Below are 18,356 nucleotides of genomic sequence, written 5' to 3' on the forward strand. Positions count from 1 at the left end.
GCGTGTGTGTGTGTGTGGGGGGGGGGTCTGGCTCTTTCCCTCTCTCTGGGATACCTGTCTCTGTTGCTTGGCTTTTCCTTCCCCAGACCCCATGAGGCATGTTGGATTCAAAGTCAACAATAAGGATGTACTTCTGAGTCCAGAATCACCAGAAAAATTAGCAACTACTGACTGTAGTGTTTTCTCCCAGGTACAGTGCTCCAGGGAATTCTTTAGTATCTTCTGGGAGTACTCTAGTCCTTGAGATTGATGCCCCATTAGAAACACAAGCAGACACTTCCTGAATTTATCAGGACAGTGAGACCAGGGTCTACTGGCTACTTTGGTTGGCTGTCTTGAAGGCTGAAATGGTCACTTTGTTGGCACTTGAAGGATGACTATACCCTAGTGCTAGCTGCAAAGGAGTTTGCTGATAAATGTCAGGAGATAATTCGGTGGGTAGTGGGAGGGGCAGCATGGCTGTACATTCAGCGTTAAAAAATTGCTTGGGTCTAACTGGCTGGATAACCCAGCTAAAGGATGAGACTTGAGGTTAGCTCCCTGGGAAAGCTGTTATGTCTGGGTGTGGAATCAATCTGCATGTGCCGTGTATTACAGGAGGTGCCCACTCCGCAGTCGCTCTGTCTTCTTGCTTTTCTTACTATGTGGCGTATCTTCCCTCTCATTCTTGTAAGGCTGTTCCATCTTCACATACCAGATGTCCTCTCAGAAATCACTACTGTTTCAGATATTTTGTCGACTCTGTGCTATATGGAGGGCACTCTGCTGAAAGTGCAGAGATGAACAAGAGTGATACTGTCTCTGCCCTCAGGAAATGCTTATCTCAAGGCCAGGATCAGCACTGTCACAAACCGTCCAAGGACCAGCATTTGGAAACTGCTGTGCTTAGGTTGTTTTCAAATTTACTTTATCAAGCAAAAATAAGTCATATCCTTTTGAGATAACTTACAGAGGAATGACCCAGAAAAGAGGTTCACAGTCGAGCCCGCCAACACAAGGACAAGCCCATGCTTCTGTCACTCCTAATATTATCCCAGGCATGGAAAGCCATGCCAAAGACAGCTTTCTCCTTCATGGCCTCCCGCTTGACTTGAAGGTCTAGAATGTGAAGTGCTTTCTAGCTCTATCCTGGAGGCTGGAGAAAAGCAGCTCATGAGCCTTCAGTCGTGGGGTCCACTGGAGGACCCTCATATCCCACGCCTTCCACAGTCATCCTCACTCCATCTCTCTTGCCAGCACCACAGTCATAGCTAAATATTTCCACCATTTCTCAGATGTTGGCTCTATGCTTATATCTGTCTGTGCTTTGTCTGGCAACTTGGCTAGATTCTAAATTCATCAAGGGAAGCCACCCCATCAGACTCTCTGTACCCAGCTGATGCCCAGACAATATCTGTACCCTGATGGATTAGAGGTCATGTTCTTTTGCTCTAGATGTTTTCTAGAAAGCAGTTCCATTGTTACTGCTTGGGACTGACAGAGTAAATAAAGGTCACCATACCTCGCTCAGCATGTGCTGGTGGACTTCAGTGACTACTTATGAAGGGTTTTAGTCTGCATCCCACAAGCGTGCTCATGAACAGACTTAAAAACTGTATATTAAACATAAAGGAGACTTCTCAAGCAAATAGTTACAGATACTGATAATGAACATGGGACAGGATAGTATACTGATTGCTAGGAAATACAGTTTATTAGGATAGGCACAAGTCCAGCTTAAAGATGTGTTTCTCCTTTTAACATGCAGTGATGGAAAGACATTGCCATCCCTACAGGAGAACTTTAGTGTGGTTGAGATAATGATATCACTGAATTGCTGTTTCTAATGATTTTTTCTTTACTTGTAGGCATCAAACCCTGGTCCAACATCATGGAAATTCTGGAGGAAAAAGATGGAGTTGACACGGAGCTATTGGTTTATGCAATGACCCTAGTAAACAAGGTTGGTTGATGTGTGTTCTGGGTTGAGTTGTGCCCCCCTTAAAAATAGGGGCTAAAGCCTTAAACCATATGAAGAGGGTTTTTGCAGACGTAACTCAGTCATTAGGACAACTCTAACCAAATATGACTGATGGCCTTACAGGAGGAAGGGATGGGGGAGAAAGTATGAACACATACAAGGAAGACAGCTACATGAAGACAGAAGCAGAGATTAGAATGATATATCTGTAGCCAAGAAGCACCAAAGTTGGCTAACAACCAACCTAGAAATAGTCAAGGAAGGACCATTCCATGGAGCTGTTAGACAAAACATAGCCCTGCTGGAACATTAATGTCAAACTGTGAAGTTCTGATGTGTGAAGACACCTAGCTCCTGGTAGCTAGTTGCAGCAGCTACAGGAAACTAATACCACGTGAAAATGTAGCACTTTCCTTGTGAGCCACAGGTGGTTGGAAGGCAATGCAAGAAGAACAGTAAGAGGACATTGCATACCAAGTCTCACCCTTACTGACATTTCCCGTTAGAATTAGCCACTTGACTTGGAAGAAGTGATTCACAGGTCAGGGAGACACAGACTTCTAATTTGTTGAATTCTGACCCTTGGGCAGAGGTGAGGATCCTGGAGACAGATCACATCTCCTTTATGTTGTCATGACCTCATAACATGTGACTCCCATCACATCCCTTTCTGGTCATCATCTTGTAGGACAGATGCGGTCCTTCGAGGACATCCCCAGAAGTACTACATGGGGAGGGGTATTGGCTCTGCAAGCTCTTCCAACAGGCTGTCTTGGAGCTAGTGTGCCTTCATTCAGATTGTCACACTGCATCTCTCAAGCATCATTGTTTCCACCCTGAAGATTTTCCTTAGATTGTTGACTATGAGTCTATGGAACCAACTACAGTGATGAGGAGTCTGGAAGGTTCCAGAATCCTTTGCTGCACTATAGCTGGAGACCTGCCTCTTCTAGTGAACAGAAGACATATTTATAGTGAGCAATTTAAATATGAGGCACAGCCTCTCCTCAGTGGTAACATGAGAATGGTCAATTCTTTTCAGCATGCAGATGGCTGGTGTGGGAGGTGCCCTGAAGCAGATCCAGTGTTCAGAACTTGCCATGCAGTCAACATTGTGCTTGCTGATAGGACCGAGTCATCCATGACTGGGGCTGGGGTGGTGACAAACAGAAGTAAACAGGAACATTTTCAGGCCATATATCACAGTCATTCCTGAATCAGTAGATCCCAACACAACACACCTGTAGGGGGAAAACACTTGAGAAAGAGGTGATAAATAGAATGGGGGGAAGAAAGGTCTCAGGTCTCGGGTTCAAGAAGGACACAGATGGATTTGGGGAAGTAAGAAGTTTTCTTAGAAGAGTTTTTAATGCTGCGGACAGACCGACAGTAACGTGGTGGGAACTCTAAGGAGAATTCAAGCCCCGGCACCAGGAACAGACGGCATGAAGGGGCTCTGAAGTAGAATCGGGCCTACCAGGCAGGAGAGGCAGGTTCCCTTCTTGTGGGTCTCTGAGTGAGTTAAACTGCAGCCAGACTGAGTCTCGGGCAGGCAGCAGGGATGAGGTGCGGAGCAGAATGTGTGGCTGTCTGTCGTCTGTCCATATACCCCAACCTGTACACTCACTTCCCACATGAGAAACCTTGGCACTGGGAAGTCTGTTGGCTAGACATCCACAAGCACTGCTCTCCCTAGGGTGCTTGTCTGCGTCTGAGAGAGGGGAGGGCCGCTGCAGGTACAGTGGAGAGACCGGCTCACCTAAACCAGACATTTATTTGGAAGTAGCAAGGGATGGCAGAGCAGTGTGGAATAGATGTGTGAGGTAAGGGAGGCCTTCAGAAGAAAGGAGAAATTCCTTGTAAGCCACTTTGAGGCGAAGGTCATTCATTGGGAAGGGGACTTTGGTTGGTATTAGCTCATTGGTGGAGGCAGCTCTCCTTAGACAAATGCCATGGTATAAGTAGCCTCTCTGGAGTTCTGCGGATAATTCTTAAACTGGGCATATATCCCCCTGCAGTGTGGCCCAGACAGTCCATTTGCCTTGGATATGACATACATCCATTTTGGTATTGACAACTTTTTGTTTTAGTTCAAGTTTTTTTATTATAAAGACAGTAAAGGATTGCAAAAGAAACTATTTAAATATGTTACTGAATAAAATTACAAAGGGTCTTGTTTGTAAAATGAAAATCTCAAAGCTATGGGTAGATGGCAAACTAGAAAGCTATTGGTCCCCAAAAAACAATATCCTAAATATGTTAATAAAGTTAAAAGGGGGGATAAAAGTCCTTAAGTCAACCAAAAAGCATTCTCCCAGGCTACATGACTGTCATCAGGGATAAGTCTGGGCCTTGCAGCCCTGGCAAGTAAGGCTCAGCCACCCATCCTCAAAATACCAACTAAAGAGTCAAGTCTGAAAAAGCAGGGAAATGAAATTTAGCTAATACGGCCACACTGGGAAGAGGAACCAGCAAAGAGGTCAGTGGTCAGTTCTGAGTTAGTAACATGAAGCAAAGGTTTAAATCAGGGTTGAGAGACATGCATTCCTAGTCAGGGTGTGGTCCAGCTCATCACTGACACGTCATTGTCTGGGCTCCTGCAAGCTGTCACAACTAATGGGAAGTGTCTGATAGCACCTGGCTTCAGCTTTTCTCTCTGTCAAGCTTGAGATTCCTGGAGAGTTTAAAATTCCTTGGGGGTCATCATCAGATAGTCATAGGGAAAGATGCAATGCCCCCCTTTAGGACAGCCTCACCTCTACCTTGACAGCTGCAGTTTTTACTGCTTCTTAAAAACAAACAAGAAAAAATTCAAACAGTGTCTCCTTGTATAGTCCTGGCTAGAACTTAATGTGTAGAGTGGGCTGGCCTTGAACTCACACTGATGTAGGGACCCTGCCTCTGCTTCCTGAGTGTTAACATGACAGGTGTGCACCATGTGTGAGGTGGCACCCCCAGAGAGGCCATCTCTCCAGGCCCCTGCATTTGTTTCTTTGCTCTTAAGATTTTTTTTTATGTGTATAGGAATTTTGTCTGTGTGTCTGTGTGCAGCATGTGTGTGCCTGATGCCCATGGAGACTAGAAAGATTGTCCCCTAGAAATGGAGTTTACAGATGTCTGTGAGCAGCTATGTGGGGGCTGGGAGTTGAACCCAGTTTCTCTAGAAGAGTAGCCAGTGATCTTAACTGTAGGACATCTCTCCAACCCCTGTATTTACTCACCAATGAAGTATTTGGTGGTGAGTGCCGAGCTAACTCTTATACAGTCGTGACAGGGGACAGCCACACTTTGAATGATAACCATGAGGTCTCTGTCTTATTTTCATGTCTGCTCGTCACTTTACTTTGCCACGTGATTGAAAGCATTGGTTCTTGAAGATAAACTTACCCCATTCCTGTCCTTTACAATCGCTGACTTTGCTCTGTAGATCTCTGGGTTCAGCAAAAATAAACATTCCCTCTTGCCCAGTGCTGCATGCTGTAACTTTATCTTTTTTCATTGGCTGAGGCTGTGGTCACTTACTGTGGCATCAGCATGTGGGCACACCACTGTCAATCACTGACGACACTCACCCTCTGCTGGACATGGTGTGGCACAAACTAGAGACTCCTGCTTGATGTCTACCCAAGAGGGAGAGTTCTCACCTTAAAGGAGTACAAGTCTATTCTAGAGCCAGATCTGAGTGACCCTGCTCCTGGAACAGAGACATAGGTTAATTCAAATTCCATGTTCCATGGTGAAAGCAACTTCATGAAGCTTTATAGTTTTTGAAAACAAAGTCATTGATCAAGGCAAGTTTAAAATACATTGTTAGGCACATCCGAAAGGTGGTTACAGCAAGATGGGGGGCAGTTTTCTGTAGGCCTCAGATGCTAGAGGGTGACATTGTTAGCTTTTGAATTGGTGGACATTAGGGGTTTGTTAAGTTAATAGATTCCAAAGGGGTTTTGCCTGTTAGTCTATTAGTTCTGAGTCAGAGATGGGCAAGGGATGGCTATTTGGGGGACAAAAGCTGGCCAGGATAAGGTGACGAGTCTCTGGACCTAGAGCAGCTCAATGTCCCCACATCACTGCAGTTCTGTTAAGTCTGCCAGTCTAGGCAGGCACAGCTTCCCCCTGGGAGTTCTTGTTGACATGCCTCATCTATGCCCATCCTGATAGATTTTACTGTCAGTGTGACAGGGGTTACCTAGAAAGAGAAAAACTGGAATGAAGAGTCTCCTTGACCAAACTGGCCTATGGCCGTGTCTGTGAGGGGACTGTCTCCACTCATGATGGATGTGGGAGGGTCCAGCCCACTGCAGGCAGCGCCATCCCTAGGAGGACTCGGGCTATGGATCCGAGAAAGGCAAACGTGAGTCAGAGAACAGGCTAGCAAGCAGAATTCCTGCCTGAGTTCCCTCAGTGACAGACTGTGACCTGGAAGGGAAAGCCAAATGGGCCCTTTCTACCCCTAAGTTGCTTTTGGTCAGTGTTTTGTCAGAGCAACAGAAAAGCCAGCTAGGATAATGCCTGTTCTTTACACATGGAGGAAGCCCTGGGGGAGGTCATTCCAGATACAACCACCCCCGAAAAAGCCCACAGACCACTGCCACTCAGAGGTCATTCTGCTTTATTGAATAGCAGTCATGTTTATGGCCCCAAGGAGTCAAGTTCACCCAGCTACCAAACAGAGGAGCAAACTGAAATGGTAAGGTGAGTCTGGGAAAAACAAAAACAAAAATAAAAAGTACCAGATTCTAAAGTCTTGGAAATTATATTGCAAGTTGGGTGGTTTCTAACCAGAATCAATTCCGACAAAATAAATGGTGGTATAATAACGTGAATTTTAAAACTGGCATTTTCGTGATCAAACAAAGGCAGTAAACCTAGCCTGCCTTGTGTTCTGGCTTTTGTTGCTCATCAGAGGCATCAAGCAAGCTGCCTTTCCACATCCCTACCCACGGATGTCTTGAAAAGAGATGAGGGAAGCAGATGTCAGAATGAGACCACAACCACCTCTGCCGTAGCTGAAATCCTCCTGGGCGAGCCCTTGCTTGGAATGGGGTCTCATGTACTAAGTCACCTCACACAACAAGATGAGGTAGATGGGGAGATAACAGTAGGACCCCAGGGAGCTCTTGGAAGATCCATTGCTTCATTAGGGCCTGGGGATAGTTAATCACGTGGGATTCAGGCTAAGTATATGACTTTTTTAAACGTTTAAATTTTTTGCTTTATACATTGAAGTGGACCTTTCCCTTCTGGTGTGTAGCTGCATGAGTTTTAACACATGCAGAAGTGGTTTGATCTCACAGCTAGGATACATATGAGTTCCATCTCCCTTAAAAATCTCACCTGTATTCTTGTATAGACATTTTAGTCCCCCATCCATATATGACCCTTGGCAACCACTGATTGTCCGTGTACTACTATAATCTTGTCTTTTCGGAGTCAAATGGAATCTTGTAGTATGTAACCCTTTGAGGCTGGCTTCCTTCCCACTGTATAAAACACACTCGGGTGTGTTACTGTATATGATAATGACTGACTCACTTTGGGGGGTATATATGATTGTTCTGCACAGGCACACCCCAATATATTCACCCATGTGTCTTTTGAGGGAGACCGGGATCTCTAACTTATCCTGTGGCAGAGACTGAAGGGGATAGCTCTTGACTTCCACGGGTGGCGGTGTGGGAGCATGGGCTTTACCACACTGGTTTCGTCCCGTATGAAGGTTTATCTTCTGGAAACCCAAGGAGAGAAAAATTTCTTTGAAGACAGAATTTGGTCTCTGATTAATGCCAGTAAAGAATTTTTAGTGACAGATCCTGGCAAGACAAAGTCTGCAGGAAAATGGAGGTCAGGAATGCCAGATGTAAGGCAGCTGTGGGGTGTTCCCAGCCTCAGGAAACTCATGCCTCCAGGCCTTTCTAGTGAGGCCATGGTCTTTGCCAGCTGTAGGTGTCTTAGCAGTGATCATGGCAGGGGGACTGGGAGAGGCGCAGGTGGTAATAATAGTGGCTTGGAAAAGGTGATTTTGTGTCTGGGATGAGGAACCTTCCTGCACAGGAGAAAATGCCACAGTCCCACTTCAGCCTATGTGAATACCAGAGGGCCGCAGGCTCGACTCAAGCTCGAGTTTTCCACAGTAGACTTAAAAGTGGCTGCTTGCATCTTCAGTTCTGTTCCTGTTACTTGGCAAAGGCCTTTGGTTGTGGAGATCTGGCTGTTCGATTATTTAAAAGCTGGCTCTTTAAGCCCAGGGAATTAGGTGTAGAATCTAAGCTTGGTCCCCAGGGGTTTTAAGTGAAAAAGAACCTATGGTGCTGGGGAGATGGTTCTGTCAGTAAAGCGTCTGCCGTAAGGACAGGAGGACTTGAGGACCTGAGTGTGGTCCCTAGCATCCATGTAAAGCCAGGTGGGTGGGTGTGAGTTAGGAGGATTCCTGACGCTCATTGGCCAGCTAGTCTAGCTGAATTAGTGAGCTCCTAGCTCAGTGAGACACCCTGTTAAGTTGGAAAGCCATTGAGGAAAACACTGGAACAACCACCAAAAAATCCTCCTGCCTACACACACACACACACACACACACACACACACACACACACACACACACACACACACACACACACAGTGCCTGTTGACTCCACATATTGGAGTAGCCTGCCTTCCTTGAGTTGCCTACTGCACGCCGGCAGTTTGGGGTATCCATTCATGCTCCTGCCTAGAATTACCATCCCCCTTCTTGTCCTCTAAATGTTTGAGTTTTCCTGGAAAGCAGGGGGTGATTTTGTGGTGACAATAAGAGTTGGTGGCTCTGAATTTCTGGTCACCTGGGAAATTCCTCTCCTCCCTGAGCCTCCATCTCCCTCATATGTAAGATGAGGGACTTGCCCTAACTCTCAAGGCTCCTTGTGTTCTGAGCAGGACCGTGCTGAGGCCATCCGCCTACAGGAGAGGCAGACTGAGAAAAGCCCCTTCCCCGCCCCCCCCCAATGCCTTGTCTTTTTGGCTTTTGGTTGCTGTTTTGAAATTTCTCATGTTTCCCAATGTCTCAAAGAGCAGAGAGAGGCCCTGCTGAACTTTAATGGAGGAGAATCATTAAATTATAACTCGCACTGCTGTGCTGATTTCCAATCAAGAAACATATTAAATTTCCACTGGCATGTGACAAACCCCACAAGCGTGGTTACTTAAAGCAATCATTCATCACCTTGCAGTTCCCAAGGGGCGGGAGTCCAGACGGGTCCTCACTGGGTTGTTTGGTCAGGGTCTCCCAGGGCTGCAGTCAAGATGCTGGCCAGGATGCACTCTGGCAGGCTTTCGTGCTTGTCTGCTGGACTCCTTTCCACACAGCTGCTCAGCTCATTGCTCTTGCTCTTTCTTCCAACCAGCCTGAGCTCAGGGGAGACTTATGCCCTCTCCTAAAGGGTTTGCCCACTTACCATGAAGGACCATCTGATCTGGATCCTTGACAACTCCTGCTAAATCCCTTCCCCTAGCTAGCCTAATGATGAATTCAATACTCACCCACAGGAGTTCCCAGCCCCCACTGGGTTGTGGGGACTCCTTCTGCACTCTATCCCAGGGACATAAGTCCCGAGTTCACTCAGCTTATCCCAGGAAATTTCCTCATTGAATGAATTCATCATGTGACTTGCACTGCTGTGGGTTGTTAGAATTCAGGCTGCTGGTTACCACATAAACATGTATTCATTGCCTTGTGACATTCCCCTAAGATATGACTGTATCCTATTCTTCTCTTGTAGACACTGGCAGGACTGCCAGACCAAGACACCTTCTATGACGTGGTAGACTGCTTGGAGGAGCTGGGCATAGCCGCTGTTTCCCAGAGGCACTTGAACAAGAAAGGGACAGATCTGGACCTACTGGAGCAATTTAATATCTATGAGGTAACGGAATGCTCCCTTCCTAAGTCATCCACAGCATCAACAAATGGCAAAAGGTGATGTCACCCGTCCTCCAGACCAGGGTTCTAAGTGTGGCACAGGGGCCTCCACACCATGAGAAGTTTTCTAGAAATGCAAGCTTTTGGATCCTACCCAGGCCTCCTGAACCAGAAACTCTAGAGTGGGGACAGAAATCTTGTCCTCCCAAGCCTTCCAGGAGACCCCAATATGTGCTCCAGTTTAAGAACCTTTGACACAGAGGAAACGAAGAGGTATTTTGTTTTGAAACACATGTGCTCTGTTGTCAAGACATCTACTCAGGGAGAAATCGGTTATAGAGGCAGGGTCAGGGAGGAGGGAACTGAGGGAGGGAGGAAGGGAAGGGGAAAGAGGGAGCAAGGGGGAGGGGAGGGTCACTTCCCTGCATAATATGTAATGTGATGTGAAAATTCATGGGTGTTTTTGGGAAAATTTCATTCCTCATTTTAAAGACAGAGTCTCATGTAGCCCAGGCTAGCCTCAGACTCCACATGAGGCCCAGGGTGACCTTCGACACCTAATCCTCCTGGCTCCACCTCCCAAGTGCTAGGATTACAGGTGCATGTCACCGTTCCTGGAACATAAAACCGTGCTTTCCAGAGGCGATACAACATTGTGCTTTCTTGTGTGTTTGCTCTTGCTTTAGTAGAGTGCTCTTCTGTTTGCTGTGGTGTATCACAAGGAAAATCAAAAGTGAACATTGAACCCCATTGCTTGTCTTCATACCATGTGATATCATTTAAAATACAAGTACGACGGTATTCAAGTTGTAGGCAGAGTTGTCAGGATGTCCTGGCTCATGTTGGGCAGCTGCTGTTCACAAACATGCTCAGTCATGTGGGGACAGAGGAAACAGTGTTGGGATCATCCACTTTTCTCTTGTTTCTGGATGAGCGTGCATCCTACCAGCTCGCTGTCTTCGGCTTCCTGATCAGGATTGAAGGGCGGGGTGTAGAAGGAGCGCTGCTCTGTCTGTCCATGTTGGTCTGTGTTATCGTTCAGCACACGTGACTGGCTAATGTGGGGAAGTAGCAGGCTTGGAAGGAACATGAGAGAGCCCCCTTCTCTGTATTCATCTGCAGATGTGACTCTCACGGAAGCAAAGCTCTGGGGATTGCTCAGTGCTGGGGATTGCTGTCTCCTCATTTCATAGTCTACCTAAGTGAGGCTTGTACATGGTCAGCTGCCACTGACGCCTTTGATGGTTCGGCGACACTCAACTCCCCAGTTCCATGGATGTCGAAATTGGGTCATCCGAGTGAACTTCCTTTACCTTCTTCTCCTGTCTGTGTGAGGTTTCTCCTATCCTCCAGCTGGCAAAGTCCCCAGGTGCCATCTCCATGAAGCCTTGCTCCTGGTTTGCACTGTTCATGTGCAAATGTCTCCATAGCTCTGTCCAGCAGTTCTCGTGACAACCCTGTCTGTCTGTCACTTTGAGTTACCCTGAGTCCTAAGCCCCATGCCTCCTTCTAATTCCAGGGTCCAGCACAGCTGCCTAGAGTTCATTAAGTCCTTGGGTGTCGGCTGCCTGCAAGCATCACACATGTGTATGCCAGTGTTGCCAGGCGCAGGGCATAGTCTATTCTGATGCCCAAGTAATAATTCAGGGTGACAACCAAACCACATGCTTTAGGTAGCAGACAGAGTCTGGATCCTCATTCCTATCTGAAAGTTAAGACATTTTAGAAAACATTTACTGACACAGGCAGCCAATTTTAAATTTGTGCCAGGATAGCTAGAAGAATTGACATGCAGATCCAAAACTTTCCTCAGAAAGACTTTGAATTTCTCAAGTGCCTTCGGAAAGCTTGGGTAGACTTCTAGGGCGCTTCCTAAGGGGGCGGGATGTCTGGTGGCCACATGTCTCGGGCTTTCTGGGACAGGCCTCATTTCATGTAATTTAATTCCATTTCAGAAAGGTGATTTGATCCATGTTTAATTAAATTCAATGAAATTTCTTCACCACATGTGAATTTTCAAATACATAAATGGCCAAAATAAAAAAAAATCTTTTTTCAGATCATATGTGTTAACTTTTGGGTCTTTTTCTGTAAAAGGAAAGACATTTTGCTGCTGTAGACCATGGGCTGAAAAAGAATAATAGCTCTTACTTTTATGGATTGTTAACAAATGGCTCCCCTTCCCTGAGAATTTTCCATCTCATAGGTGGTTAAAACTATCACTTACCTTTTGCTGTGTAACAAACACAACATAACCAACTGGTATAAAACAAGACTCATTGATCTTGGCTCTTGGAATCAGGAACTCGACCTGGCTCAGCTGAGATATTTTCATGTGGTTCGGCTACCTGGTGGCCTTACTGGGTTGATCATCTGGCCTTCAGTTTGACTCAGGTTCGTGTCTATGTGGTCAGTAAGCTAGCTCCCACTTCTTCACAGGACGGCAGCATTTGTGAAAAAACAAGACCAGCACAAATACTTCCAGGCTGGGTGTCTTGTTTACTGATGGCCCACTGGCCAAAGCAAGCCACATGGTCAGGCCTGGCCTCTATGTGGGAGGGAATGACCGAGTTAGGAAGGGAGGCGGTGTGAGTGTCTATAACCCCACGTTGTGGCCACAGCCAGCTACCACTGGGTCTCTTTGCTGAAATGTTACGACGCTGACATGCACCTCACCTAACAGCTGAACTGAGTCGCGCAGGTGTGAGACAGCAGTGTGGCGAAGGGTCTCATCTGTTTCTAGGGTGGCTGCCTGTCATGGGTCACAGCCCCATTATGGTAAAAACTCAGAGAGATGCTCGTGGCTTGAGCCCCATTATAATGGTTGAGGTTGCTCAAAGCATGTTACACCCCTAAGCCTAGATTTGAGGTGGGAGGGGATGACAGGGGTGGCATGAGAGTCACTGGAGACCTAACACTGTACAGCCTAATACTGTACAGCCTAACACTGCACAGTCACGATGTAGCTCACTGGTAGAGCATGTGCTTAGCGTGTACAAAGCCCAGCCTTCCCTCCAGCACCTCCCATCAGAAATTAACCTTTGATAATATTAAGATGTTATTATGTAATATTAAGTAGGACAATAATAGGGAAGTTATGGTTTTAGCAATCTTTTTGGGGGGATATATGTTAAAATATTTATAGTTGATAATGATGTACTCTTAGATATTTCATTGAAAAATTGGCCATGTGGTTTAGGGCAAAAAGTGAGATATAAATGAACAAATATTAACTCTGAACTGACAGCTGTTAGACTGCTGTGAGTAACATACGTATCACAGTTAGTACTCATTCCTGTCTGTGTGTGTGTCTGCAATTTCCACAGTAAAAGAGGTTTAAAATACTTTGAAAAGGCTCCCAATGAAACCATCCTCCTCTGAATATTTACTAAAAAGCGTGAGAATCCAAGCTATCAGCAGTCCTGTAATAATTACAGCATAATTCGCTGTAGCTCCTCTTCTTGCTCTTATTTAAAGCAGAGGCTTGTTACACAGTCCAGGCTGCCCTTGCACCCGGAATGCTCCTGCCTCAGCTCCCAAGCTGCGGGGACTATAGGCTGTGCCACCACACCTGGCCTCACTCTTTCTCCCCCTTCCCTCCTCCTCTTTGACAAGTGTTTTGTCTTGAATCTGAACCCGGGATACCCCTGAATGAACCGTACACCACAGTGCAGCCTAGAACACTGCCTCAGAGTCTTCTCCTCACTGAACTTTCTGGTCCGTCTCCCTTTTCCCTGACATGGGGCAGTGAAAGCTGCTCCCGGCACACTGCTTCTCCGGAAGGCACTGTGAGGGGAATGTCACTTGATCCTTGGACCTTTGAGGTTAGACAAGGAATTAGAAATATCTGAACTGTGCTTTAGACCCACTCACAACACTGCAAATGTGTGCTTAATAAGAAACAGTCAACGCTTCGGGTCAGGCGGAGTTCAAATGGTCTGAGGGCATCTGTCAGAGATGGAGGGCTGGAAACACTCAGGAGGGCTGCCACCCGTGAGGTGCTCCCATCCAAGCTTGCCCACACAGTGCCTCTTAGGGTTTTAAAGTCGAGGTGACAGTTGTGACTCGCCAAACATTGAGCTCTTCACTTCTAATGATCGTGCTTCCGCACGGGACTCTTGAGAGAGGGAATTTCCAGTAAAGAGCCTCGGGTGAACTCAGTTCTTGTCCCAAGCCTTTTAACAGTGTTTGGGAATGAATTCTAGGGAATAAAACGACCAAAAGATTGTCAAATCCCTCTCACATATCTGAGCACTCATTATAGAATACGTCTGTCGCTTAGATAGGTCACACCAAATGTGTCTTATCTAAATGCGGGGGCTGGAGGAAAGAGGGGATGAGGGTAGAGGCGCATGGCCTGCTGTCCATCAGCTGTGTGTCTGGGGGACTGTTCTCCCTGTCAGGGGAACGCAGGTGTGAAAACGTCAGGTGATGGCTTCCTTGGAATCCAGCTTCCCTGAGGTGGGGACATACAACTTCCTCCGCACTCTGTCTCCTCTCTATTTCTCCTTTCTCTCACTGGGCAGGATTAAATTGTAAACATCTCCAAAACAAGGAAGCTTACACATCTGGGGATGCATAGGACCATGTGACTCCACAGATGCTCAGTCTAAGGGCTACGGGGCTAAGCTGACCCTGGTCCAGCTGGGCTGAGGGTTGCCCACCTGGTGGTTCAGTGTAACAGAAGTGCTTGGGAGCTTCCCGTCATCTCCCTCAGCGTGGGTCAGGGGAGGGCCTCACTGCTTGAGTACCCTCCCTTGATATTCTCAACAAGGGACCAGAGTGTGTGTGACTTGCTACGGGTCGCATCTAGTTCATTAGCGGCAGAACTGGTGTGTACACGGAGGTTGCTTAACACAAAAGGAGGTGTTCCTGTTGTCTAGATTGACAGGCAGTGCACATGAGAATCAAACTAGACAATGATGATAAGAAACACAGAAGAGCAAAGCCCGTGGTGGGGAAGAGGGAGAGAGGCCTAGGAGCAGAGCTTGCCGCAGAGTATGCTGAGGCGAGTAACACTCTAGGACAGACGGCGGGGTGTACTCTGGGACAGACGGCGGGGTGTACTCTGGGACAGACGGCGGGGTGTACTCTAGGACAGACGGCGGGGTGTACTCTGGGACAGACGGCGGGGTGTACTCTGGGACAGACGGCGGGGTGTACTCTGGGACAGACGGCGGGGTGTACTCTGGGACAGACGGCGGGGTGTACTCTGGGACAGACGGCGGGGTGTACTCTGGGACAGACGGCGGGGTGTACTCTGGGACAGACGGCGGGGTGTACTCTGGGACAGACGGCGGGGTGTACTCTGGGACAGACGGCGGGGTGTACTCTGGGACAGACGGCGGGGTGTACTCTGGGACAGACGGCGGGGTGTACTCTGGGACAGACGGCGGGGTGTACTCTGGGACAGACGGCGGGGTGTACTCTGGGACAGACGGCGGGGTAGAATGGGGCTGGAAAGTTTCAGAGCATCATTTAGTGTGAAGCTCCATGAGAGCTGGCCACACCAGGCCTCCGCCGAAGGAAACACAAAGCCTGCATAGCGTAACCTTTGGCTCAGTTGGCTCAGATTTTCCCCACAGAGTCCACAGTGACAAAAAGTGTCAATCCCAAAACAAATCTTCCTTTTAAAGTTGACCTTCTCCGACATTTAGCTGCAGAGGTAAAAACCTGACTAAAACATTTAGATTTCTGGACACACGTAGGGGTCACTCTGAGATTGAGCAGAGGCCTGCGATACAGGGAAAAGAAGAGTAGCTACAAAACAGCAGTTTTAAGTCCGCCTAGAGGTGACATGGAGTCATAGTCCAGGCCTGAGGAAAGCTGTCGAGTTTGACTTGCCTGACACGCTCTGCTTTTTCAGGCGGCACTCAAGCATGAGGATGGTGATGAGACAGCTGAGCCACCCCCCAGCGGGCACCGGGACCGGAGGAGGGCCAGCATGTGTGCCGGCGGCAGCGTGGGTGAGCACCAGGGCCTTGATCGCAGAAGGAGCCGCAGACACTCAATCCAGAATATCAAGAGCCCGCTGTCAGCTCCCACCAGCCCCTGCTCCCAGTCGGTTCCTGCCTTCAAGCCCAGCCAAGTTCGAGATCTCTGTGAAAAGTAAGCTCAAGCCCAGTGACAGGGAGGGAATGCCACTGGGGGGAGAGAGAGAGAGAGGGAAGGAAGGAGAGAGGGAGGGAAGGAGGGAGGGAGGGAGAGAGAGGCAGAGGGAGAGGGAGAGAGAGTCTGCAGGTCACGTGTCCTGACCATGATTCCCTTCCCTCTAAATGGTCAGGGCCTCCTGGCCTTGCTTCCTGCCTCTCCCCTACCACTAAACCATTCCTCCCTCGGGGAACTTCCCACTCAAGCCACTCCTGATAGCAAGCGTAGACTTGACCTTGCCAAACTCATTTAGTATTTTATAAAATAGCAAAGAATCCAAAATACAAAACCATGGCCTAGGAATAAATAGTATGCCGCACAGAAAGGCAAGATCAGCTTGAGATAATGTAACCTTTCATAGATTATATATATATATATATATATATATATATATATTTGAATTTAAAGACCTCTTTATATGCTCATTTTACCACTTACTCAGGAAACATTTTCATTGAATGCCCATTATAGGTCAAGACCATTCAAAGGTAGAAAGACACATATACATGTACACAACAAAAGTGTGATCCTTATCCTTGTGAATCTCACATCTAAGCTGCGGGAAAGAGGATGAGGTAGACAGAAAGAAACAGAGGGAGCCATGACCTAGAAGAAATTATATGGGTTCAGAGAAGGACGCTTGAATGCCTATACCTGTGGTAGCATGGAGGACTTGAGAAACCAGATGCAGTAGGATGGCCGGGCTTCTCAAGCCCTGAGAAACGTGCTCCAGGTGAGAACCGCCTAGGTTCTGCAGTAATGGGCCACAGAGGTTGACCACCCCATTCATGGCGTTGAGGAATGATGCAAGTCATGCTCATATCAGTATCCATGGCTGCACCATTCTCTCTCATCCTGGAAATATTTCTGGGAGTCAAAGTTAGCTTACCTGGCTCCATGGTGAAGGAGAAAATAATTCAGGATACATCAGACCACTTTTAGAAAATCAATCGTCCTTGCCCCCATCACACAGAGAGTAACCCACCATCTCCATCATCAAGACTTAGCTCATGTAGTCTGGTGCTCATGTGTTTGTTAGCCAGGAAGCAGGAGGGGTTTGGTTAGAGTCAAGTACAGCATGTATGGTCCATTTCTATGTCATGGTTCTGTTTCTGAGTTTGTGTGACCAGCTCTACTCTAGTGAAAGCCCAAACTTCTCGATAGACTAAAGTGGTGAAGATTTACCATGAACGTTGCATTTTGTGACCCAGGATCTTGAAGAAACTCATGCGGGGGTGAACCACAGGGCCCTGGAAGCACTCTCCCAGCACTGCCCTAGCTAGAAGCCTGAGGAATTCACTCAGAGGAGGTTGAGGAAAGGGTACACGTAATTGAAAACTGTTTAAAAACCCAGCGGAGATGCTGATGGCAGGGGTGTGGGGAGCCTTGTTGGTCTTCACTCTGATTCATGTGTGCTTGTTTCTGGCCTCTTCATTCCTCCTCTGCGTTTCCAAGGTCCTTATGTCGTCCGCTTGAGTAACAACATCTCCCGATACAGTGGCAAGGATGGCAATAGGTCCTGTCCTGAGAACAGTTCACTTCTCTAAGTTCTGGGCTCAGCAGGAATTGAATCCGGGGTGGGGAGCGAGCGTAGAGACACTGCTCTAAACAATGCTTGCTTTTTTCTTTTCAAACACTATGCATTTTACACTGTGCTGAAGTTATCGCTTTAATGTAAATTTCATAGCATTTGGGGGAAATGCTTTCCAGCTTGTAGAGATAGAAAACACTAAAAAGATCTGGGGAGAGCTCAGCATCGGATGCTTGCCAGGCACATGTGAGGCCCCGAGTTTGACCCTTAGTACTGCAAAAATAAGTGAATGAAGATAGAAGACATCATACAGCCTTGTAACTTTGAAATAGCTCTGTTGTAAAGCCTGTTGGAGAGAGTCTGGGAGGCATGGTGATTCTGCAGCCTTCATCAGGGCTAGACTGCATTAGGGGAAGGGTGGAATGGAAGAAAACGGGGAATGGTCCCTGTGTCCTCAGCAGTGTCACCTGCTCGACATCTGTGACTTAAAATAGTACTTCAGAATCAAGCAGCTGTTAGGTCCCATCCCCTGGAGGCCCAGGAAACAAAGCCTGTGAACTCCCTGGACACGCTCGCTGCTGGTCTGTGTCAAGCTTCCTGCAGATGCCACATAGGAGGACTGGGAGGCTGGATTTTATCCTTCTGTGACACAAGTGATACAACACTCTTGAAAAGAGGGGAGAAATGTGAGAGGTTAGAGAGGAATTCATGTTGTACAAAATGTGTGTGAAATTCATATCATTTGAGTTTAGTTCTCATAAAGACCCTCTAGAACAGGAAGGTAGGATAAATGTCAGACAGCAGGTATGGTGATGGACTTT

At 47.3% G+C, this 18,356-nt stretch overlaps 1 protein-coding gene across 8 annotated transcripts in view; it reads left to right on the plus strand.

The window, feature by feature from the left end:
• Positions 1–18,356, plus strand: part of Fhod3 (formin homology 2 domain containing 3) — a 419,361-nt gene that overhangs the window by 270,829 nt on the left and 130,176 nt on the right. For all 8 annotated transcript variants that reach the window (XM_040757956.1, XM_013124838.3, XM_040757957.1 and 5 more), the window contains exons 8-10: positions 1,848–1,942; positions 9,715–9,858; positions 15,721–15,962. In XM_040757956.1, coding sequence (XP_040613890.1) covers positions 1,848–1,942; positions 9,715–9,858; positions 15,721–15,962 — 481 coding nt within the window. The remainder of the gene's footprint in view (positions 1–1,847; positions 1,943–9,714; positions 9,859–15,720; positions 15,963–18,356) is intronic.

This window comes from Mesocricetus auratus, unplaced genomic scaffold (assembly GCF_017639785.1).
Source record: "Mesocricetus auratus isolate SY011 unplaced genomic scaffold, BCM_Maur_2.0 Super-Scaffold_100015, whole genome shotgun sequence".
NCBI lineage: Eukaryota > Metazoa > Chordata > Mammalia > Rodentia > Cricetidae > Mesocricetus > Mesocricetus auratus.